The sequence below is a fragment of the Scleropages formosus genome, chromosome 4 (assembly GCF_900964775.1).
Source record: "Scleropages formosus chromosome 4, fSclFor1.1, whole genome shotgun sequence".
NCBI classification, from domain to species: domain Eukaryota; kingdom Metazoa; phylum Chordata; class Actinopteri; order Osteoglossiformes; family Osteoglossidae; genus Scleropages; species Scleropages formosus.
Window position 1 is genome coordinate 38,565,349 of NC_041809.1, and position 24,057 is coordinate 38,589,405.

General features: G+C 53.3%; 1 protein-coding gene across 4 annotated transcripts in view; it reads right to left on the minus strand.

The window, feature by feature from the left end:
• Positions 1 to 586: 586 nt before the first annotated feature.
• The window catches only part of LOC108934335 (Nance-Horan syndrome protein-like), a 37,368-nt gene continuing 13,897 nt past the window's right edge, over positions 587 to 24,057 (minus strand). For 2 of the 4 annotated variants that reach the window (XM_029251241.1, XM_029251242.1), the window contains exons 2-7: positions 11,633 to 11,785; positions 8,521 to 8,648; positions 7,737 to 7,911; positions 4,296 to 6,536; positions 3,825 to 3,984; positions 587 to 3,246 (exon numbers count right to left, since the gene is read on the minus strand). In XM_029251241.1, coding sequence (XP_029107074.1) covers positions 2,937 to 3,246; positions 3,825 to 3,984; positions 4,296 to 6,536; positions 7,737 to 7,911; positions 8,521 to 8,648; positions 11,633 to 11,785 — 3,167 coding nt within the window. In that variant the 3' untranslated portion in view covers positions 587 to 2,936. Of the gene's footprint in view, positions 3,247 to 3,824; positions 3,985 to 4,295; positions 6,537 to 6,928; positions 7,912 to 8,520; positions 8,649 to 11,632; positions 11,786 to 19,307; positions 19,703 to 24,057 lie in introns of those variants that run through there. The other 2 variants (XM_018751970.2, XM_018751973.2) reach the window with 2 other exon arrangements.

Here is a 24,057-nt window from a genome sequence, read left to right on the forward strand (position 1 = left end):
CTGTTTTCTCATCTTGTTCCCATAGTCCATTGCGGTCACGGCTGTACACACACACACACACACACACACACACACACACAGCACTAAAGAGACTGAGCTTTTTTCCTTCATCCATTGAAAGCTGCTGGCTTCTTCTCATGACCTCACACAGAACATGACAAGGAGAATTAACGCTGCTTTAATGCCAAAGTGTGTCGTGCTACTTTTTGCCACTTTTTGTGCCGTATTCATGTTATGTCTGGAGTTTCGCTCTTTTAGCTGAGCTCACTATATGTGCTCCTACAGTAGTGGACATGTTTGCGTCCACACAGCACTGGGGAGCCAAACCTGCTTTATTCGAGCCACGCGGAGGCAGCAAAGCCAAATATTTACTCCTCTTAGAGGCACAAAGAGCAAAAGTTGTTTAGAAATAAAATGAAGACATTTGTAGGAATGCTGTTACATAAGGCATGGTTTACTACGGCAGCACCGTACCAGGAAATTCATACTGGATGGACGGTAGAAGCCAATCAAACAGGAAGAAGGACTTAAGCAAGAAAAATAATTTATTCAAATAATATCGTTTTGCACATCTGCAAGACAGGGTTTCATACAAACTCACCACAACATTTTATAATGATGATACTGTGGCTTTTACTCTGAGCTTTTAAAATGTTTTTCCCGTGACATATAATAAAAAACATAATTCCTCAAAACCGTCCAGGCTGACATCTAGACCCACGAGTGGAAAAAAAAGCTTTTTTTTCTAAATCCTTCAGAGAAGGTGAACAAGGGTCCCGGTGGAAGAGGACGTCCGCTCTCTGGGTAACAGTCCCACTGCCCGGTACATTTTACACACACACACACACACACACCATTCCGCTGTGCCATTTACCACATTCACCATAATGCTGGTAAACCTCATTCTTCTCCTTATATGTTATATAATTTACGGAATTACACTTTCAAGAATTTTGAGTTTATGCAAATATAACAGAAGCAACAAACTAAAGAGGCACAAATGACTTATTTTTTAACCTGTTAGATAATGATGTAATAAATCATTCCCAGTATTGTTTGTGTACAGGTACTGCATGCTTTCCGTGTCAGATACGCGTGACCACAACTCTGTACAAGCTGATAACCTTCGCCGAAAGGGAACGAAGGCTAAAGAGGGGCAGAGAGAAGCAGAGACGACGCTCAAGCCTGCAACCTCCGTACAACATCTCCAGGAGTGGAAAAACGAAACGCTGGTTTATATCCCCAGCAGGTGAGTTGTTCACTCACAGATAAGGTACTGACACTGCAAGACCCCTCCCTACTTACCAAGACCCCACTCACATTGTCATGTAATATTACTTTACTGCATGTGTTTTAGCACCAAAGTCTTTTTTACCGTAAATCCAATTTTCTCTTTGCTGCCTAAAAGATCTCAGGTTGCTGGATCATCACATCCTTCTTTATTCATGATGTCATCTCTTTTATTTCTTGTCGAAGGGTAAACACAAGTAAACTGTAGCAAGATGTCATGAAATAATATCAAAGGTTCTAAAAAATGATTGTGATGAAGATCGGTGTCTTGTCGAGCACCAGGGCTTCAGACCCGGAGCTGCTTCAGGAGATGGATGAAAAGCACCCAGCGGACATCTCATCCATGTTCCCAGGAAGCCAGTTCAACATCCCAGTTCAGCGTCTGAACTCAGCATCCCAGCTCATCCCCTCCATTCAGGACTTTCCTTGCTGTTGCCCACCCAAGCTTCACTTAATCTTTTCTCCATCACACACCAGCCAAACTAGTTGTGCACAAGGATGACGAACACCGGAGTGTTTTTGCAGCCAAACACGCGCCAGATGACCAGTTGAGTGTCAGCTTCAGCAATGAGCTTCACCGCTATTGCCAGACCTCGCAGCGTAGACAGAGATGCCGCCCATTTGAGAGCTCCGTAGAGCATGGCACCAACCGCTGTAAGATGACGAGAACCAGTGAAGTAGAGTCAGGCCCGTCTAAAACGAAGTCACGAGTGAGTGTGAAACAATGCCGCACAAACACTCCGCCGGATCAACGGGCTCCCACTTCCTGCCTGGTTGTCCGCTCTTGCGTCGTAATTCAACCAGACCCTTTGACCCTTGACCCGTTTGTGGTTTTGGTTCGGTACGTGTTTTTAGGATACATGCGCAAAAGTATCTCGGCAGTGTAAAGTAAAGTAAAGTCCCACTTTATTTGTTGAAGTTACCTTTGCATAGTCCTGCATGAAGCTCTTCAATTCCGATTCAGAGTCACCATCACAGATTCCCTTTACACCGGTGTATAGAAAAGCATCTCTTTGTCTGACACATACAATCATACATTTATGTACACATATTCACAGAGTAGGCTCAATATATATTGTCATCTGGAAAAGCTAACAATACCACTACTTACTGGAATCATAGTGCTTTGTAGTAAAACAGTCACTAAATCCTACTTTAAAATTCTTGTGGAATGTTCTGATTACTCTTGAATCCTGTAAATACTTCAGAATATTTTATGGAGTTTTTAACACTGTACAATTAGCAAAATCCTTTATATGAAAGGGAAAAGGCGAAACAATGTTTAAATGATGAACCCTTTTCCTTCACTCAATGGATGCACCGTTTTTCCAGCATACTTAATGTCGTCTGTCCAGGACGAATGCGTCAGGACATCCGCATTTCCTCATCAGTCCTCTCGACAGTGCCTTCCGCAGCCACGGTGCTTCTCAGCAGGAGAGTCCCTTCACCTCATCACATGCTGTACAAGCCGATGACAGAATCACGTTGATTCGGAGAGTAATTAGAAAAGACAGCCAAAAATACCATTCAAAAGCAGAAAATCAGTTGTCACTTTTCCAAAAGCATCTTCTCCACCTCTCAGAGACGTCCATCTTTTTACGCACACCGTGAAATAGAGCACGGCCTTCCAACAGGCGCTCAATGCATCAGTGGTCATGTGGCGGTCCGGACCGGCCCGCTGTCTCCGGCTCCGTCAGAGCAAACTCGGTGACCCGGCGGGCCAGAGGGTTGGTGCTCTTCAGGAGCTCCATGGCGGAGACCCGGCCCGCCCCGTTGGCTTTGCTGTTTTTTCGCTGCAGCAAGGCCATGAAGGTGTCATTGCGGGAGCTGGACCTGGGTGTGGAAGCGAGCGAGACGACTCGTGTATCCCCGCTGCTCTTTACTGGAGATGTCAGACTCTGCCTGCTGCCGAAATGGTCCGCTGGCTCCTTGCGACCCAACACCTTCCGCTTCGACCTTCACAGGAACAGAAACTAGTGTGAGGAAACTGCATTATGCACATGAAATGTGTCCTACCGTGTAGCTGAGACTCAGAGTACACACAGATTCTACCTGCTGCCTCCTAAGTGCTAAGGTACTCAGCGGTCACAGGTGACAATAATTTTGGATTATTCCTTAGTCACTCGATGCCGAAAACAAGTTCATCCGGCACTTGGAACCCCTGATTTATAAGACGTCTCTCTAGGTGCAAGACGCTTGTCTGCAAAGTAATACAGTGAGGATGGCATGTAGACGAGTGTTTCTCCAATTGTTTATTAGTGGGAACGATTTTAGCCAAGCTGAGGAAGGGGTCAGTTGTAGACAGAAAGTGAAAACCACCTGTGGCCTTTCACTCACTGTGATCTTTACCGAGCTTCTTCTCTGGGTTTGTAGATCCTTACAGAGACCGGACACTCACACATGGACCTCTAGCCTTGGATCCATGAAGGATGTCAAGGATTGCTGGCATGTTGCAGGATCACAGTGACATGACAGAATGTTCACACCCCCCTTCAGCCAAAGGTATCGTCAGCAAGCGCCTCTGTAGCCGCTACCTGTGAATAATGGTGAACAGGTCCTCTGTGGTGTGGGATGCTGCGCTCTGCACAAAGACATCATCGTAGTCCTCCTCCTCCGTGGTGCTCACTGTGCTCCTCTCATGGTCCACATCTTCTGAACTTCTGTCACCACTGTCATCCAGCAGATTTGCTGTCGCTTCAGTGAAAATACTCCTCTCAGTTAACATCTCACACAATCACAAGCAGCAATCAGTTTGTCTGAAGGCACAATTCCTAAACTTTTTCAATACTTTTGTGCAACCTGGGGCCAATACTATACAATTTTTTCCTTGATAATATTCTGAATCTGTTTTGACTAAAAGAAGAAAATCACATGACCAACTAACAAAAAAGCCATAATAAATGCTCTCACTCGATATATTCAAAGTGTATTTCCCAGTAACATTTGCATAATAATATCTCGAGAGCACTGTGCTTTTTCGACATTAGTTTTATTGCATAGCGTACCCAACGAAGCTTGGGAAACAGGTTCTCCTCTGTGAAGATGCTGTTCAGGGTCTGGTGGACTGACTCCATCTGTCATGCGGTTCTCATCTTTACCAGACACAGCCGGACATGTGGGGACAGTGTTAGCCCCTGGGGGGTTCACCAGTCGACCTGCAGACACAGTACTAGGAAAAGCACTGACAGGCAAGAAGATTATGTTGGGTTTTTTTGGGACAGGTGGAGGCACTTTCCACTTCCTGTCTAATTCTGCCAAGGAGGAGATGGTGACCCTGCTGGGCAGTGTTCTGTTGTAGCTCTGTGCTTCTGGCCCACTGGACACAGACTGGGCACAATGGTCTGGGACTTGCTGGTTATCTGAGTCTTGCTGTTGCAGATGCTGACAGGCTTCCTCAACTGATTCAGGTCTCAGTGGAGACTGGGGCTGCTTCTTTGCCCTGGGTTTCTTCACCACTCTATAGATGTTCTCCACTGGCTTGGGGAGATCCCTGGATGTGGCTGGTTGACACTCAGAGGAGAGCGGGACGGAATGAGACTTCAAACTCAGGTTGGGGGGACGTTTAGGTAAAGGTGGCTTCACTGCCACTGGTGGCTTGGTTTTTGGTTTTGGGGTAAGGGTGGGGGCAGCAACCGGATGTTTCTCCTCCGCAATAATGTCAGAGGAAGCATTTGTATTGTCCTCAGGCTCAGAGCGGCAGACGGAGCGCAAGCGCACATTCCGTAAGTCAGTCTGTGTCACCAAGGGCATCATGGACTGGCTTGGGCTCAGCTTCTGTCCAGGCTTGTTGGCGGTAGAAGAGTCAGAGTGCCGCCGACTGGCTTTGGGTTTCAGCTTAATGGAGGAGAAGTCCAGGTGTGATGTCACAGGTAACTCAATTGACAATCGAGACCTAGTGGCTCTGTCGCCTTGAGATGTGGCAGGTAAGGAGGACTTTCTCTCTGGGATCTTTGGCCGCATCTTACAGCCTAAAGGTGACGGTCCCATAATCACAGACGTGGGGATGGTTGGAGTCGGTGTTTCGGACTGACTGGAGTAACCACTGGATGGGGACATCAGCCCGGCTGGCTTGATAGGGGATATTTTGGATTCAGCCTGAGCTGACACCTTGGAATGCGAGGTAGCCTGGGATGCGGAAAAGGAGATGGGACATTCCAGCTGGCCATATGCGTTGTGATTCTCGGACCTTGCAGCACACTTGGCTGTACCCAAACTTGCTGTGGATGTGACAGGGTCAGGCAATTTACACTCACTGATGGATGACGATACCTCCTTGTTGAATGCCTGAGTGTCAGAAGCTCGCCTTCTGTTAGACAGGGAAAAGTCTTTCATGTTCTGCAGCTGCTTGGAATCCATGATGAAGTCTGGCTGAAAGTCCTGCAGGTGCTCGCTGGTAATGATGAGACTCCTGGGCCTTCCGTCCCCAAAGGTCACCTTGGTGCTCAGACTGTTTTTTAGGGACACGCTGCGCACAGGAGGCAGCGGCTTCTTCTTTGGCTTCTTCAGAGAGATGCTGCGAGACCTTGACCGGGGTCGCCCATCAGGCATGAAGTCCAAGGCTGCAACAGATACACTATCGACGCTTGTGCCTTCCTCTGAACTCCCGCTGGGGTACCGCGGGGCATAGCTCTCACTCTCCGGCTGTGTTTCGGTCGCGCTCGGGTTGTCTGCTGAACAGAACGAGTCAGAGTCTGTGGGTGTGGAGAGGGAGCGCTCACGGAACTGGAAAGCTCCCGCTCTGCTGGACCTCCTTTCCCCCTTTTCAACGGCACTTTTGGCAGGCCCATCGGTCACGCCCCGCGTGGACTCAGCCTCTGGTGGGGGAGAACTCAGAGTCTTGGCTGATGACTCTGTCGGTATGGAGGCAAAGGAACTGGAATGCGACCCTGAGCTCACAGAGTGACCTGAGCTGCCCTTGAAGGGGCTATCGAACGTGCCGGTCGCGTGCTCCGGCGAGGCAACGCTGGCCACAGGACCGGGAACTAGCCCAAAGGAGCTGAAAGAGTCGTTCCAGGAAGAGGGAGAGAATGTTGAGCCCTTGGGCCCATTCCAGGAGGGATTAGCACACATCAGGCCAGCATGTTCCATCGTTCCTTCGTCCAAGTTGCTGCAGCTCTTCCTCAGTGGTACGTGGTGGCTGCACGTTTCTGAGGATGGCATTGAAAGCCTTGCACCCAGAGGCTCAGCAGAGTGGACACCTTGAATGAGGTCAAAACCCAGTGTCTCTTCAGGAACACTGAGATCCCCTGTGGGACAAAGAGAAATGGTCCTGATCTCAGTAAAGGTAGACATTTACCAGGGTAAATAGAACAGCAACAAATCTGATGAAACACAATTTTTTTATTTGCTCAAAACATTTGACCGCCTCACTCTTTAGTGGCCACAAGGACACACAATTTCATTCCCTTGGTGTGCGAAGAGCAGAGATTCAACAGATCCAACAAGAACAACGCAGTACATTTCGTACAGTCCACGTTCTCACGGACAGTGAAAACAGACATAACGTTGTTTTCATATTTGTTTGCAGAAACGTAATTCCCTGCTCCACAGCTATGAGATTTGAGTGCATTTTGTTTTGTGGTCACTACGCATACGATGCGATTTCCACTTTGTGGTCTGAAGAGGAAGAGAAGCTCACGCTGCACACAGCCAGTCCACGCAGGTGCCCGTCTGGTTCCCGCCATGGCTTTGATGGTGCGCCAGTCCAGAAATCGTACCGCATTTCCACTGTGTGCAACTGTCCCCTCTCTTTGCAGACCAGTGCTCCTCCAGACCACAGCGCCTAAGAGTGCCCTGCTGAGCACCAGCATCACGTGTAAAATATCCTCTGCCTTATAGCATCCGGACGACCGCGGGGACAAACTCCTCCAGGCAGCGTAGAGCCTGCGCCAATTATTAGCAATAATAAGATTTAGAATTTAGTTGAATTTAATGCAAATCCTCAGACTGCTCCATTGTTCTTTATAACTTTAACATGTAAACACGTTTTGCTCATTGGACACAGTGAATTGACTCACGAAAACCAAATGGCTGACTTTGCAGAAGAACGTAACATGTTTCACTGTATGTGCCTCATGTAAGAAGACGAGCAAAAGAGTTGGGAAGCGGAGCATGTAGAGTGAGGACAAGACTATTTTCTCTCGCTGTTCCCTTCTTGTTTACATCTCCATATCTGAGACTCAGAGGCAAAGGAAAATCTGGGGTTGCCATAGCAACTTCTACCTGTTTCAAGCAAAATAACACTTCCTGGGTCCTGGGAAGTGGCCAGTGGTTTAAGTGCATCAGTAAACCTCATGTACTGCACCGTGCAGAGGGGAGCGGTGGCAAAAGGAAACATGAACAGAGAGAAGAGAACAAGGAGAAAACGAAAAAAGAGTGGAAAACACAGGATCACATGCATCGAGGAGAATGCAGCGGAGAGAAGAGAACTCCGGGAAAAACCTAACCTGTCACATCAGCGGGCAGCAGGCGGGCGGGAGCGCGGCATCTCAGGTACCAACGGGGCTTCTCGGCCACAGGGGGTCCCCTCGAGGAGCGCGACAGCAGGTGTGGTCGGGCTGGACTGCCGCCACCCGTGTCGGACGCCGGGAACCCTACGGGTACGGTGCCGCCGTCACGCGCCTGTCACACGTTGCGGTGAGCACAGCACACATTTGAGGACGGATACAAATGCAGTAATGTGAAGACAGAAGTAGGCAGAAAAAATCTGTGCGTCTCTCATAGTTTATGTTGCAGTTTGTTTGCTCGTGAAGAATTATTTCAAGGTATTAAAAGATCACAGTGAACCGCTTTCAGTGTCATTAAGGAACAATAAACAATTTTTGTCATTTAAACTGCGGCTTTAAATGTATTCAGCTGCTTTAAATTCTCGGCACCCTCTGAAACTACGATATGCTTCATGCGTAAGTTTCACACTTCGGCTGATAATCCAGTAAAAGGCACTCTGGAGATTTGAGCGAAGGCCTTGGAGACCTTCCCCGCCCACCTGCCAAATGTCTGTTTTTCGAAAACAGGAACTATTCGGTAAGACTCGTCCAAACGCCGGCGCACGTTCACTGGTGGAATATGACGTTCTCTTCACCTCACGTACAGGACCAATGAAGTTCATAAAACCCAAATCCTTGTAAATCTAATTCTGTTCAATTGTGACCAATGCACATTATAAACCGCAGTAAGAAAGCGGCAAAAAAGAGGCCCTCTTCCGAAGCGTAAATCCCAGGGTAAAGTTACCAGGAAGACGAAGTCGGGTCTCCGGCTGCTGCTTTGGCCTGTGTCCTCTGAGCTCGGAGAGGATGGCTGTCCAGTTGGTCGGAATGTCTGTCCTGTCACCTTGTCCCCGTACAGCTGCTCCTCGAATTCTGCTCAGCGCACACAAGACGTGGACAGACACACACACACACACACACACACACACACGCACACACGCACACACAAACACACACACATGCACGCTCAGGTAAGTGAAGTCTCCAGCAAGCTCTCCTCTTTCTGGGGTCCTACTACTACTTTCTTCCCCCTCCTCCCCCACAGATTGTGGCCTTTTCAAATCGGGCTCCTCGCACACCCTGAGTCGCTCCACACCCCAAAGAGCTGCCCGCCCACCTCCTTTCTCTCCGCCCGGGGCCACAAAGCTCCCTCCCACACTCCTCTCCGGTTCTGCCCCTAGCGCAGATTGGAGAAAAAAGCACTGAACTTGCCCTTAAGAGAAAGTGTGGATGCCTGGACACGGGTGCCAGGTTGCCTAGCAATGCTGGTCGCTCCATCACAATGGGAGTTCACAGGGGTGGAGTGAACAGAAGCTCTGAGCAAATCCCTCGCTTCCTTTCGGGGGACCTGCAATCGGGCCGCCGGGCCAGGATTGAGAGCTCTAGCGCTGGCAATGTCACATCCGTTTGCCTTCGGGGCATCGGCTGCAAGAGCACGAATTTTGGGCCGCTGCGGCCACCTCGCGAAGCAGGACTCCCAGAGCCCAGATGAATGAATGAATGAATGAATGAATGAATGAATGAATGAACGTCACACGATGACCTCTGCGCTGTTGCTCTGTCGTTAAGCTGAAGCTTTGCGAACTATGAGAAGAGCATGAAGAATGTTTCATTCTCTATTCGTTACACAAAATGAAGCGTGCGACACCCTGCACGCGAAAGGAATCTGTTATTTCTACGTCGAGGTCTCCCTGTGCTTTGAGGAAACACAGTAATATTATGTGTAAAAAACTAGTTTAAAAATTTGGAAACATCAGCTGTGGCAAAACGACTTTTCTTCTGTGTCCCCAACGTAATGGACGAGTGCAAAATGCGTAAAGTACGTCTTCAGCTGCATCCGGTCGTCCGGAAACACTCGCTTTCTGCTCCTTCCTCTCACGGAAGACACACACTTGAGCCAAAGGCCTCCTGCTGGAAATGTGTGTTAAGCTGCAGCGTTAATGCACTCATTGCTGCTGCAAGGCAACATTACAAGTTTGCCCACAGACAGGAAACTGAGAGCAAACTCATTTAATCCTTTTTTAATTAGGATCACCTACGTACTAGAGCGGCTCTTTCGGAAATCGAAAGTTGCGCCGTCGCCTACCCGCACGCTCGAGCGTCGGCACGTTTTCCCGCCGCAGCCGGCGAATTCCGCTGTGGCGAGCGAGCGAGCGCAGCCGACGTGAAGTCGACGCTCACATTTAAACAGGTGCACTTTTAAAAAGGCGAAGCAAACGCTGCCCCGGCCTCCAAACGATCCGAAATAGATGCAATGAGATGAGGTGCGTCGACACATTCGACACAGGGTGCCGCTGCGACCCTGCGACCCTGCGAGGTGAGACACCGACCCTGCAGCAGAGCAGTAATGAAGGTACGCAGGATCGTCGAGCCCCCGGACCTTTTGTGTAAACATGTAGCCCCGACCCTTTGTTGACAAAATGCAAAACAGCACATTTGGAAAAAATGGAAAAGAAAAAAGGTTTCTGCTGAACCGCCTTCCGGGCACCGAAGACGTTAAGGCGTAAACGTTTCTGTACACGTGTACGTTGCATTAGTGTGTGTTTGGCACGCACCGAGCGTACAATCGCGTGCGAAGTGCGGAAGGCGCTTCGCAACACGCGCCCTCCGGTTGGCGCTCCGAAATCTTGGCAAAGTTGCACTCTGCAGTCGCTTAAATACATCCCGCTTGCAGCACGAGGACAAGAGGCTCCGCCTGCACCGACACGGGAGCACCGCTGCCCTCTGCCCGGGGGCAGGTGGGAAGAGGGCGGCGGCTCCCCCCGCTGGCCCCGGAAGGACCGGGAGCCGCGGCCGTACGGAGACCCCGACGTATCCGAAGAAGGAAGGAGAAACTTCACAAGCCTCACTTCAGAAAAGCAGGTGGCAACGGTTGTACTACCAGCGAGTAACTTGGGTGGGTCAGTGTTTTTGTGGAAGTGGAGAAAATCTGAATAAAATAATAGTCTTCCTGCAGTGACCTTCTGCTCCTGAGAGAAGGCGGGTCGCTCCCTGCCACCGCCCACCGTCATCCCGACGCCTTGCGCATCGCTCCCGGAGCCGACGAGCGCAAACTTTTCATTAGAACGAACCCACGGCCGGGTTCACGGCGCCCGTTACCGCAGAGCCGCAACTCGCGCGCTCAAGCGGCTCTTTCCGAGCGGCGCGCTCGACTGAAGGTGAGATAAAGGGGAACTACAGAGAAGGTTTACACACGTTGGAGCGCGGAGCACTTTCCAAACACCGTGCCTGAAACCACAGTGTCAGAGACGGACTCAAAATGATGAACGAAAGGCAAGCGGCGAATCTCACGTTTAGGCGACAGCGCAGGACAAGTTCGAATCAGCTCAGGCATGCAGAAGCTTCTCTTCTATATCAGTACCCAGAGGGCACGCGTAACAGGAGCAGGGACCACCGGCGGGTCCGCTGACACTTAGACCCTGCAGGAAAGGACCCCTGTGAGACACGCACACGCGCACGCACAGAGGCGGCGGGAGGGCCGAGAGAGACGCCCCCTGCATATTTTGAGAAGAGTCGGAAGGGCTTTATATACAGTGCTTCGCATCTGAAACATTCATAAGAAGCGGTGCACAAATGTCGAAATAAGTCGAAACGGACGGCGGTGCGGAGAGAAGCGATTTTAGGCGAGGCGCACAGTGAGAAGGACGTGGGAGAAACGCACGCGAGACAGGAGGAAAGCGGGGACGTGCTCAGGTACGCATGCAACACATGAGAAGTGAAGGATGCAGAAGAGCAGGAGGAAGAAAGGTAAACGGCGGGCGGGTTCGATGGTGTCCGGGCAAAGGCCGACACGGAGGCGCCGGCGGCCTTGGAGGGACACCCTGGACGCCCCCCGCTCACCGCTCACCCGCTCCTACCTTGCAGCAGGCGGTGGAGGTTGAGCCGCGCCTCCTCATGCAGCTCCCGCACGCACTCCGGCCTGCTCCACGAGCCGAACACGTTCGCATGCTGTTGCCATGACGATCGGAAGTGGGCTGATCTCTCGCGCTCCGAGTCCAAGTTGGTGGCGGCTGGTGGAAAGGAGACGAGGAGACAGCGGGGAAAAATGTCAGAAATAACATGCAGCAGGAGACGTTGCTTTGACATCGCGACTGCACGCATGGGACGATGTGTAAATGCGTCTCATTTCTCTTACCGTAGTACAAGGGACCTTGTCGGGACCTTGTCAGACCCGCTCACGAGTCGGCGTCATCCTTAAGAGGAGTCAGATACTCTAGTTCGGGGTGTGACCCGTCACCACCTATTTCTGAACGTGTAAAAGTGTGACCGTAGGCGGGGTCTGATTTGTGGTGAGGAAAGAGGAAGTGGAACGTGGCGCGGCTCTGTTTACTTAACAGTTGATCGGTTTCGTAAGTTGGATTTCTTCATCTCTGCTCACGTCGTACAACTTGAGCAGACAACATGTCCTCAGAAGGGACGAGTCTTGCGGCGAAAAGAGACCAAAAAAGGACGTTCGGTTGCACACGGCCACCGAGGGTGAAAAGTGCAGTTTCTCCCACCTAAAGAGCCGCTCCGTACTTCGACACCCGAGTCCCGTGGAGCGACTTGCCCGCTGCGCAGGGGGTCTCCGCGCGGGGAAAGTAAAGAAAAGGGCCGACCGAGCGGCGCAGTCGCGCAGATCACGAGCGTTAAGAGCTCGCAGGCGGACGACAAGTCGCTCGGTCTCCTGCGACACGGCGGCGGTTCCCGCGACCGCGTCGTGCTTTACGCTTTGCGGCAGAGCGAGGCGCACCCTGCCCTTGAGGCCTTGGCTTGACCCGGGGACATCGCCTACACCCACGGGAGCTAACAGCGAACTGGAACCAAGCAGAGCGTTTAAGAACACGTGCTGTAGAGCTTTTTTAGAAAGCGCCCGAATGGTTAACTCTTGAGGGCTGGGCTCCTTCAGCAGAGAACTGCAAAATAAAATGAAACGGCACGAAGAAGAAGTTGATTTCCATAAGAGCACGTAACGTAAATTTTACTTTTAATTTGCCATTAAAATGCGGTCGCGGTGGATCGGCCCGCAGGAAAGTACGGAGTCCCTCGTACGCGAGCTCACGGAAATCGCCCGCTTTGCCTCTTCGCCAACGTGTTCTATCGGAGCAACCGGGGCAGGGGAAAGAAGATGCATCTGCGGCAGAGCTACGCTTTCGCGGCTCCAACAGCCGCAGCGACGGCCAGTCCCGCAGCATTCATTTATGTACGGCTGGAGCAATTCCCCAGACACGCTTGGCAGGAGTTCCGGAAGGTAACGTGAGGAGCAGTTTAGGCAAAGTGTGAGCTTTTCGGGGGCTCTTGCAGGCTTTTCATACTTGCGTGATTTTGGGATGTTTTTTTAAGCGGACGCCACGTTCGTGAGCAGAGAGGTCCAGCCATGGTGGCCGCTTGCGTGCGGCTCACGGCGTAGTGACATGTAGCGCAATGTCATTTCATGTCACACGTTCCCAGAACATTGCACACAGGCTCAAAGCACTGCTCAGAGAAGGGACGTTACTGTTCAGCGTCCCTTCCGCTCAGAACGTCACTTTCTCAAGTCATCGCAATACTCCTTTCTACTCGGAAGAGGTCACTTGATGTCGTAACAAGGACGATAGCAAAGAGCTCAGTTGTAGCCTCTGAGACGGGTGTGTTCATCGAACATAGAACAGGCAATTCCTCCTTACGCCGACTTCTGTGAAGTAAACAAAACAAAGCAATCGATCCCCTGGGGCAGCACGGTGGCACAGCAGGTAGCACTGGCGCCTCAAAGTTCTGGGGCTGTGTGTTTGAACGTGAGTCTGAATCCAGCTCAGTGCGTGTGCAGTTTGAATGTTCTCCGTGGGTTTCATTTGGGCGCTCTGGTTTCCTCCCACTGTTTTAGGTGAGCCGGTAACTCTGAATTGCCCTCAAGCGCGTGTATGCGTGTGACGGACTGGCATCCCGCTCAAGGTGAACACTGCCTCGCGCTGTGCGCGTTCAGGACGGACTCTAGAGCGCCACGACCTTGCAGCGGACCGGTGGTAACTGATAATGAACGAGCGAACAAACGAATGAACAAACAAACAAAGAACCAATACTCTGGTTTTCATCCCTTTATATTAAACCTCGTTATCCAGTCCCACCACTAGCACGGAAGCCGCACCGAACCCCATTTAATCAACATTTAATCGGACAACATGGTAGAACGTGGAAACGACTGGTTGTTACAGAGAATGGCGCAGCTCTCAGCTCGTACCCAAGTTCGCCAACGGAGCTCTTAGCCACACTGGCTGATATGATGCAACCATAGCAACGGCAGAGATGAACACAACAAATAATATTCATAATATGTGAGCTTTGGGAACGGTCTCAGTTTACAGTACACACCGCTCGTTTCTGCTCCGGTTTTGCCAAGGACAGCTGTGCCATCGCCGCAGCTTTAGCTCACAGTGTCACACGGTATTGAGAGAGAAGCGCTGTGAATTGCTGTAGGTGTTTAACCTGTGTTAAAAGAGCTCCTTTGGGAAGGAAGGGAAGCGAAACAACAGAACAGCCAATTAGTGGCTTTACAGGGGAAACACTGCATTCCAGAGGCCAGAGAGCAAAGCCTGAGCAGATGCTGTGTTCTTCCGGGCATCTGCTAGTAGGAGCTGGCGAAAGTGACCTTGGTCACCCTTCAACGGTTTCTGGAAACACATGGAACACGTGACAAGAAGGAAGGAAGGAAGGAAGGAAGGAAGGAAGGAAGGGAGGAAGGGAGGAAGAAAGGACGTCCAAACTGCAGCTTCTACTCCTAACTCACCACGCGATACCTTCTACTGAACCGATCTCCGAGGCCTCAGGCTGATTCAAAGGCTCAACAGAGGGCTGTGCTGTCGCACCGATACACACTGCTCTGCTCTCACGGATACTCTCCTGTGTGTCAGTGTCGTCATGAAGGCGCTTGGCAGTGCGGCCAAAGAGAGGTATTCTGTACTCGGTGGGGTGGCGGGGTGGCACAGCGAGTAGCGCTGCTGTCTCACAGCGCCTGGGTGGGGCAAGAGATGCGGGTTCGATCCCTGCTCCGTCTGGGTGGAGTTTGCATGTTCTCCCCATGTCTGTGTGCTCTGGTTTCCTCCCACAGTCCAGACACATGCTGTTCAGCTTCCCCCAGAGTGTGTCAGTGACAGAGAGAGCGTGTGTTCCGCTGATGTATGGATGAGTGACCCAATGTAAGCAGTGTAATTCACTGTGGTGAATAAGGTATGTGGGCTGACAGTAACACCATATAGAGTTTGTTGGAAGTCGCTTTGGAGAAGAGTGTCCGATAGATAAATGTGATGTGCTGTAATGTAACAGCGTCACATGGACACCACTGCTGTTTTGTAAAAATCTAGCAAAGTTACTTTTGTCCAGTGTAAGCGTATCTGCGTACTGCATGCTGCAAATGAACAAGATAAGTCGACCGCGTAGCTGAAGAAAGGAGAACAAACGCAAGCAAAGCAGCAGCCACATGGACAGCAGAGCAGGGAGAAGACGGTACAGCCGTCCGCAGCCTCTCCACACAGACCCACCGGAAGAGCCCCGACAGCAAACGGCTCGAGGACCGAATTGCTCTACCCGTCCGTCGCCGAGGACGCGCTGCCAGCGGCGCCTTTCGATGGAGCGGAATGCGTCGGACGGGCAGAAGCGGCGCGCCGAGGCCGCCGGGCCTCCCCGGCCCGCACTCGGTCCGGAGTGTCGTCTGCCGAGCCGAGCGGGACCGAAAGCTTCAGCGAGAGCGACCTTCGCACCCCGCCGTGCGATCGATGGCCACGTTGTTCTATATATACCCGTGATTTAAGTGACGCGAACCGCAACGCGCAGCACAGCAGCATTAATCGCTGCAGAACAGAACGAAGTCGTCGAGCTCTCCGCGGCCTCGGCATCGCCGCATTCTATTCCCAAACGGCCGAATCGCGTCTTTCTTAAGGACAAACGCTTCGCCCGTTCTGCTATAATAAACGGTGCCTTTTCTAAAAATAAAATGACTGACAACGCAAAACATGTCCCTTTTCTCTGTGCAGCAGTGCAATACAGAGCAGAGCTTAACTGCCTCCAGAACAAGTCTAAAGGCAGAAAAAACGAAAGCAAACACGCCGTTGCGAGGGGAGGAATGAAACGCGTAAGCGCTTCGATTCGGGAGGCGCAGCTACCGTCCGTTACGCGCGGGCGGCTTCCAGGGGCGCCTCTGGGGTCGCCTCACGGCCGGGATGCCGGGACGGGCCCGCCGAAGGCGAAGGGGAGGTGGCCGCAGCGCGACGGCAAGCGGCAGCGGAGGCGGTCGCGAACACCCCGGGCGCGACGCTCGGCGCAGATGGCGCTCGGCCGGCATCCGCCCGGTCGCAGGTAACCTGGCCGCCGCCCGCGCGGTCAGCGAGTCTTTTGTGAAGCCTCTACAACGTTAAAAAGCGAGCGCTACGGTGTTACGGAAGTCGCGGTCCCAAAGCGGGCCCCGGCGGCACGAGACGGCTACGGCGTTCAGAGGACGTCTGCGCTTTAAAGATAAAGAATGAGCTCGGCTGAAAAAAATTATCGCCCTTCGCAAAAGATGACTGTAAACGGAGAAATAATTTTGTACCCAGCTGTGTCACCGATAGAGGAACGTGGCTAAAAGCGCAACATTTTCGACATGTGTTGCCAACATTTATTTATAGGATCCAAAGCTGAACACAAGGCCTGTTAGAAAAGCCTCAGTCATCACGGTGAGTGGGGGGTGGACTGAGATGAGCAGAAGGAGTAAAGCTTCCCTTAAAATGGACCGGTGTGTTACATCCAGCAGGGAGACCAGCAGCAAGGAGACCAGCAGGGAGACCAGCACATCAGCTTCCAGTGCGGAGGCTGGGGGTCCTCAACAAGGTCGCCGAGGGGAACCGGAGCTCAGAGGCTGAAGTCCGTAGCCCTTCCCTAACAGCATACGAATTTCCCAGCGGCGAACAACACGCGGCGTTGCTACAGTTACGGGCTGAGCAGGAAAAGCGTGCTGCGCGGCGTCAAGACGGCGCACGGAGGATCCGAGGGGCGAATCTGTCGTTCCGCAGAAAATATGCTGCGGTTCCGGGTGACGCGGCTCTGTTTCGTAGCGCGCGCATCTCCAAGCGGTGCATTCGCACCAGGTGAGTTTGCGAAGAACCTGAAGCTTCATTTCGACGTATTTCACAGACTGTACAACAGAACAGACGATAATGAACAGGTTTCCTTGTCGGGACCGCTTCCTGATCCTTTTCGGGGTAGCGTCGGCCCGGAGCCTATCCCACAGTCACCGGGCGCTACTTTAGGAGGTAGGACGCCCGTCCATCGCAGGCTAGCCATACACACACTCGCAAAGGCAATTTTGCATTAGCGATCCACCTAAAGTGCACTGTGGGAGGAAACCGGAGCACCCGGAGAAAACCCCCTCAGACACGGGGAGAGCGTGCCAGCTGCTCGCAGACCGAGCTCGATCCTTCACCCAGACGCCTCAGGCGCCGCGAGGCAGCAGCACTACCTGCCGTCCTGCCGCGCGGCCCGACTCTGGACTCCGAGCAGGAAGGACAAACCGCTGAAGACGGCCGAGGATGACAGAGCCTGAAAAAACAGGCATCGTATCCGTGGCAAAAGTCCACCGCCGGTTGGCTGGCGGGCAGGCCAGGTCTTTGCCTTCCTGCCTCGGCTTTGTTTACGCAGAACTTCCGGAACGATCCCAGAGGAAGGGCCCATAACGATGTCACGGAAGGCCGACGGAGCGCAGGAGACTCGCACGTTTCTTACGGAGTGTTTCTGAGGAGCCGGACAGCAGGCGACACGATACACGAGAAGGACGTCTCTCAGGAAGAGCGCTCTCGCTTTCTACGTGCTCCTCTTTTACGCCGAATGGTCGCTCGGCTGAGAATGAGTCACTCGGGCGTCCGCAGCTCCGCCAAGGACACGCAGGGGACGGGAAGCGGGAGGGAAACGGCTCTAAGGGTGCAATAACGACACACGTTAATACGTAAGCGTGAAAGCCTTTTCTTCGGGGATTCGAGGCCACGTGCTGGACGCGAGCAGGTACTTTGGCTCAGCCGGCGTCCTCCGTCCCCCTCCAGGCCCCCTGCTGAGACCCGGGCCCCCGCGACACCTAGAGCCGCGGGCCCGGAAACACCCTTCTCCGCCTTCCTGCCGTACCGCCAGGCGCCGCGCCGCCGCTGGAGTGCGAACGCGGCGGCCCGAGGATTGTGGGAAAGGAGCACCGGGACGGGGGGGCTGCCGTTCGAGCTGCGGTGCTGTAAAACACTGTAAAACTGCACGAGATGTGGAAGAGTTGTTGTTTCTCTTGTGGTGCCGGACACCGAAAGGGAACGGAAGTATTTTCTAAATCCAAGTCCTCTGCACTCTGGCGCTTCGCGGTGAAAGTGTGACTGCCGAGGAATTCACAGCACATACAGTAACAACACCCAGGGACGTCTCACTGGTAGGATGACTGATATTGATGAAAGCAACACTAGGTATCCCCCCCAGCGTACCACGTTTTACCACTCTCACCTGCAGTACGGACAAGCGGCGAAACATGCCGGGTTGTCATATTTAAGCAGGTACCCTGGTGCTTAAGGACACAGGCTTTAGGTTCCAGGCCCCACCACAGTACCCCGGAGCAAGGTTACTCGCATGAAGTGTACCGCTGTATGAATGGGTAAAATTCACAGCCACATCGGACGAAGGCACTTGCGATGTGCGTAATGTGGCGATGTGCACCGCGGCACTCGGCGGGAGGAGGTGAGAGACGAAGAGTGAGAACGACGGAGAGACGGACGGAATTTCTTCAGCTTCCGAGAGCCAGGCCTCAAAGCCGAGATACGGGAGGACGGCGCGGTCCTGCTCTCCGGAGCCACGTGAACCCTGGCCGTCTCGCACCGGCTGCGAGTCGCACTTTTTCCACCTCAGTCATCCAACCCCCCGAGTCGGGACCGTCAGCAGTGACACAAAGCCGTCATTAACACGCCTATCGGCATGAAAACCGCATGAGGCCGAACGGGTCTCCTCTCCATCTCCGGTGCACTTGGAAAGCCGGCGGCGCGTGCGGCGAGACCCAGGATTTCTGCGGGTTCCTCCTGACCGCGCGCTTCTCCTGCCGAAATATAAGACGAATTTACACGACTGTTCTCCGGGAAAGTCGGAAAGTCGGCGCTGCGACCTCAGCGGGTCGGTCTCGCGGCCTGCAAGAGCCTCCTGGCCCGAGGCGAACGGAAGAGTGGCCAGTTGCGGAAGAGAGAGCCGAAAGCGAGACGCAGCGAGACGCAGCGCTGTCACACCGACTCGGTAAAGAGTAGACACACACACACAGACACACACACACTAAATCACACTGCATACGTTATAGCCCCAGTAGTGTGTTTACACTGTGTACGTGTAGCGTAAAACACACGTTCAGCTGCACACTGAGCAGCACTTAGCCAGAAGTTTACTTTGCAGCACAAACTCCGTATTTGGCCAAAAAGGCGCAGATGAATGAATGAGTGTTGAACCCGAGTCCCCAGTCAAATTAAACTTGACGTGATTTTTATCCACTCCGACCGGGAATTGACGGTAATATACAGTATCTCTGGATCCAGTCCTTACCTGCCTTCCTCCTGAATGACTCCAGCCTCTCCATGTCCAACGGGGGGGGCCACGTGCCGACCCCCCCAGACCGGTACGCTCGGGTGAACCTAGTGAGCGGGAGCACGAGTTCCTCCAGAGAGCCTGATGGCACGAGCGCTTGAGTTGGGAGTGCGCGTGTGTGTGTGTGTGTGTCTGTGTGTCTGTGTGTGTGGGCACGCCGGCTAGGGAGTGTGCAAAACAGCGAGAGGAGGGGGTGGGGGAAAGAGAGAGAGAGAGAGAGAGAGAGACCACAGGGAAGTGGGTTTCCTTCACCACGTCCAGGGAGAAAGGCAGGAAACGAGCAGGAACCCAGTGTTTTGGTGCCCCCCCATCCCCAACCCCACTGCCCCCCAGTCATTGTGAGCATAGACCCCCCCCCCGGCCTCAACAGACCTCCCTCCCGCACTGGAGCCGCATCCTGAGGCACCGGAGGTGTTTTCGATGAACGTGTGAAAACCAAAGAGTGTGGGGGGGGGGGGGGGGGGTTAAAGGAGCCCGAAAAGAGCGAGTTGTGAGTCCGTTCTCTTTCACGCCTCTCCTGCAGGAAAGACAGGAGGACAATTAGAGACACATGGAGCTGCAGGGACACCTTGGTGTCCATTGAGGCATCTGGACAAGTACAAGACAAAGTGGTTCAAGGACCTTTTGACCTCAGACCTGGTGTTTATCTCATTGTCGTTGTCATCCCATAGTAGCATTCTTTTTACATTAATAATTTGTGAAATGAGTGAAAAATAATGAATAATAATAATAATAATGAATAATCAGTGAAACACAGTTACACAACGTAGCGTTCATTCATGTTAACTCTTTATAGCCCCTTTGGATCATAGAATGCGGCACAAGGACACTTTCCAGCAGCGATGAAGCGGAAGGCCGTCGTAAGCCGAGGAGAACACGAGCAGCCGCGCCTCGTTCGAGGAAAGCGGAGGGGCTCACGGGGGTCTGAGGGACAAGGACGCAAAGTGGGGGGGGGGGGGGGGGGGGCGAACAAAGGAAAGGAGGGTAATGAGGAAACTGGAGCTGGACGATGTGACGCACGTCCGGGGGGTACACACCGTGATCTATGACCGCTTGTCTCAGCAAGTGACACAGCTGGACCGCGAGGGAACAGCAGCAGGCCCCTCAAACACACACCCACACACACACACGCGTGTAGCCATTTGCTCGGTAGAAGAAGGACGCCAGTTGAGATCGCATGAGGGCCGTCCCAGAAAAAAGGAAACGGAAAGAGACGCATTGTGGAAGGAGGAAAAGCAACGAGAGCACCCCAGTGGAGAGGCAGCGAACACACACACACACACGCACACACACACACACACACACACACACACACACACACACAATGAAGAGAAGCGCTACAGCTAGAGACAGCGTGGTGCGGCTCCACGGCTGCGACCGAGGACGTGTCCACGCGTCCACGTGTAGAGCGGGTATGTCAGAGACACGCAGCGTCTGCTCCATGCGACACGACGCCTGCGCTTCCTGCCGCTCTAAACACCCGACTGGCAGTTACTGGAGCTCTGCCACGCCCACAGTTGTGCTGGGAACAGGAGCCGCGCTCTTCACGTCACACACGCAGCGTGTGCTTGACGGGCATGTTGCTCTATAATGAGCTGTGCTCTAACGGCACGATTTCAGCCTCAACTTGACACGTTCACCCCGAGCGACCCCTTTTAGCCCAGAACGGGGGAAACGTGTTGCTGGGGAGGTCAATCCGGGACTTTCGGTTTCCACCGTGAGTTAAAATCACGGGAATCCGGGTGAGCTGTTAGAGAGCCGTGCTGTTAGTCCGCGGCCTGGAAAGCGACACGCGGAGCACGTAGGAAAGACCGGCTAAAGAACACGCGGAACACACGCTGGAATATTACGATGTCACCGCTGAGCCCGTACCGTAGCGAGAGCGACGCAGCCTTTCCGGCCATTTGCACGCTACAGTAGGGCATTTTAACACGGTCATTCAGGGTAAGTACCGTGCTGAAGGGCGCACGGCAGTGTTGGGAGAGTGACTTCAAGCGGCGACCTCCAGCTTTGTGGCCCTTAACCGCCGCGCCACCTGCGGACGAGTTCAGGCAAAACCCCACAATAGCAGTGAGTTTAAGGAGCAGGGGGAGAAGCCCGGTTTATACTCGAATGCTGCCCTGCCTGTGGAATCGCACCCCGCTCAAGTTCACACACCATTCGAGCGGGATCGCGTCTTCTGTGCCTCGTTCCGTACGCGTCTCATCTCACCGCGAGCCTTTTACACCGAGCATCCGCACAGCAACGTTCTCCTGACCCATTTTCGACACTGGCGCACCGTCACTCTCTCCCTTCGCTCGTGCCCAGTACATTGATCCGATCAATAACCGATCGGTTCATTGAATTGATTTGAAGCACCAGTGTATCGATAACAGAACGTCGCACAGCTATACAGCAGGTTGGGAATCACCTTGTTGCTGAAACAGGCGCCACTGCAAGTTCTAACCACAATGTGACTTTGTGGCCCAACTGTTGTGCTGCTCTACTGCTGCTGAAAAGTAGTGCCATTGACAGAGTGCTGGAGCAGTTGCCAGAGTACCGCGGTAAACGGTAACACTGTGCTGTGACCGGCACGGTCCTGCAGCGATCGGTCGAGTCCCACAGTGCTCTGGTGGTACGCTACCGGGTCCTACCGCGATCCGTCTGACCCCTCTGTGTTTGACGGCTCCTGTCCCACGGCCAGTTACACTTTCGCCGGCTGCACCGGAAAGCTGTAGTCGTTGACTCTATTATCATAGACGACACGCGTCGACGGGAAAGCCGAGCGCTGCGCTCTTCGCGGGACGACGACAAACACGCTGATATCGACAGTGAGCAGTCGGGGAACCCGCAAAAACGATAGGAGCGCGTGAACGAAGCCTTCCGTTTCGCCAAAGAGCCCTCGGGACGAATCAAAGAGCGAGCGAAGTCCTTCGGCTTTTTAAACGTCTCTGGGCTATTAGACGCTTGGCGGCTGTCCGGACCAGGAGGCCTGCGGAGGAGCTTCGCCGCAAGCGGAACGACAAAGAAGGAAAGAGCACCGGCAGCCGGCGAGAGCCCACGTATGCACGGGCCGGCTGCCTGGCAGCGCTTCCCGCGAGCGAGTTCGCTCTCCGAGGTCGCAGGGCACCGCGGTGTCCGGGATCCGACCGCCACGGCAAAGCGACAGCGGCCCAGATGTGACGTCATGTCCGAAGTCGCCAGACCAGTGCTCAAAGGGGGCGGCATCTGATCTAGAGGGCAGAAATATATTTCTTATACCGGAAATTATTAAAAAGAAAAACACATCAACGTGAAGGTAAACAGGCGAAGCCACACAGCGTCTGGGTCACGTTTATAAAATACGTCGCAACGAAACGACTACACAAAGTCACAATGTACAAATGCGACGCATAAAGCGCACCAAACTTCTGCCCACCGGCACACGAAGGACGTCCGCGGGCTTCTCGGGCCGAGCTGTGGCTCGAACCCCTCCGAAAGCGCTTCCGTCGCTCCGCCCTTTTGCACAAATCCACCCTTTACCTGCAGCACACGGTCCGGCCGTGTCCGATCCCACCTCGGGAGCTCCGCGGGGTCACGTCCCGCCCGTGAGGACGGAGCGCGTCGGAGTGCCGGCGTCGCGCCGGACCGCCGCACCGTGTAGACCCCCGATAGAAAACGTCAGCGGGGCAGACATCTGGCGCGTGGGATTACCAGTAACTCTCCAGTTTAACAGCGCCCTGGCTGCAGGCCCACGGATCTGCGCGCACAGTGCGGGATTAGAGCCCAGCGGTGGCCGGGATTACAAGCCTCTCAGTCTTTGAAAACAGCGCTGACCTGGACGTGGAGTTCTCTAAAACGACTCTCGCCCTTTAATCCCATCCATTTCAACTTCAGTCATCTGCGTCGTACAACCTCCCCCCGGACAGTACATTGGATCATAAGGCGTCCAGTAAGGCCTTGTCTTATCTCCTCAGCCGTGTGTGCAGAGCAGACGCAGCAGTAGCAGCACACAATGGCCCGGGGGCCGTGCGACCAGCAGTAAGCAGCATCCCTTCCCTCCGCTGTTGATTTTGGGGGATTACAGGCTTCGGGGGGTGGCTGAATTAATTCGGCAGAGTGAGGCTGCAGGGAGGAGCGCGTCTTAGCTCTGCTCTTGGAGAGTCCTCCTGAGAAGCTCCCCTGACCCACTTGTCGGAAATGCTGCGATCTGCGGCGGCGCCACTGCTCGGACCGTCACTCCACGGGGGAGTCGTGGGTCACGCTGAGGAAACATGGAAAACTCCGGAAAGTTGACATACCGCCGACGTGAAGAATGTGTCGCGCTTGAGACGGACAGAGACGTGGCCACAGACTCACTACCGTTGCTCGGTCACTCGGGGGACACGTTTCTCCAGAGTTGCTTACAGTCGCAGGTTTGTTTTCTAAGAGGCTTCCGCTGATTTATCCATGTGTGCAGCTGGGTGCCTTTTTTACTAGAGCAGTGCAAGGTAAGCATAGTACAGTACCTTGCTGAAGCTTACAGCAGCAGCAGGGAAGCTTCGAACCCAGGTCCTTCAGTGGCACTAACCACTGCCCCTGCTGCTGCCCTCACACCTCCAGAGAAGTACAGTAAATGGCTGAGGTAGAAGCTATTTTATGCTATTTGTTGGCCCAAGACAAAAGGCTCGGTGCCATGACCGAGAACGAAGACAACTAACCCTACCAACTGACCCTAACCCACTAACCCTAACCTTAACCTTAACCCCTA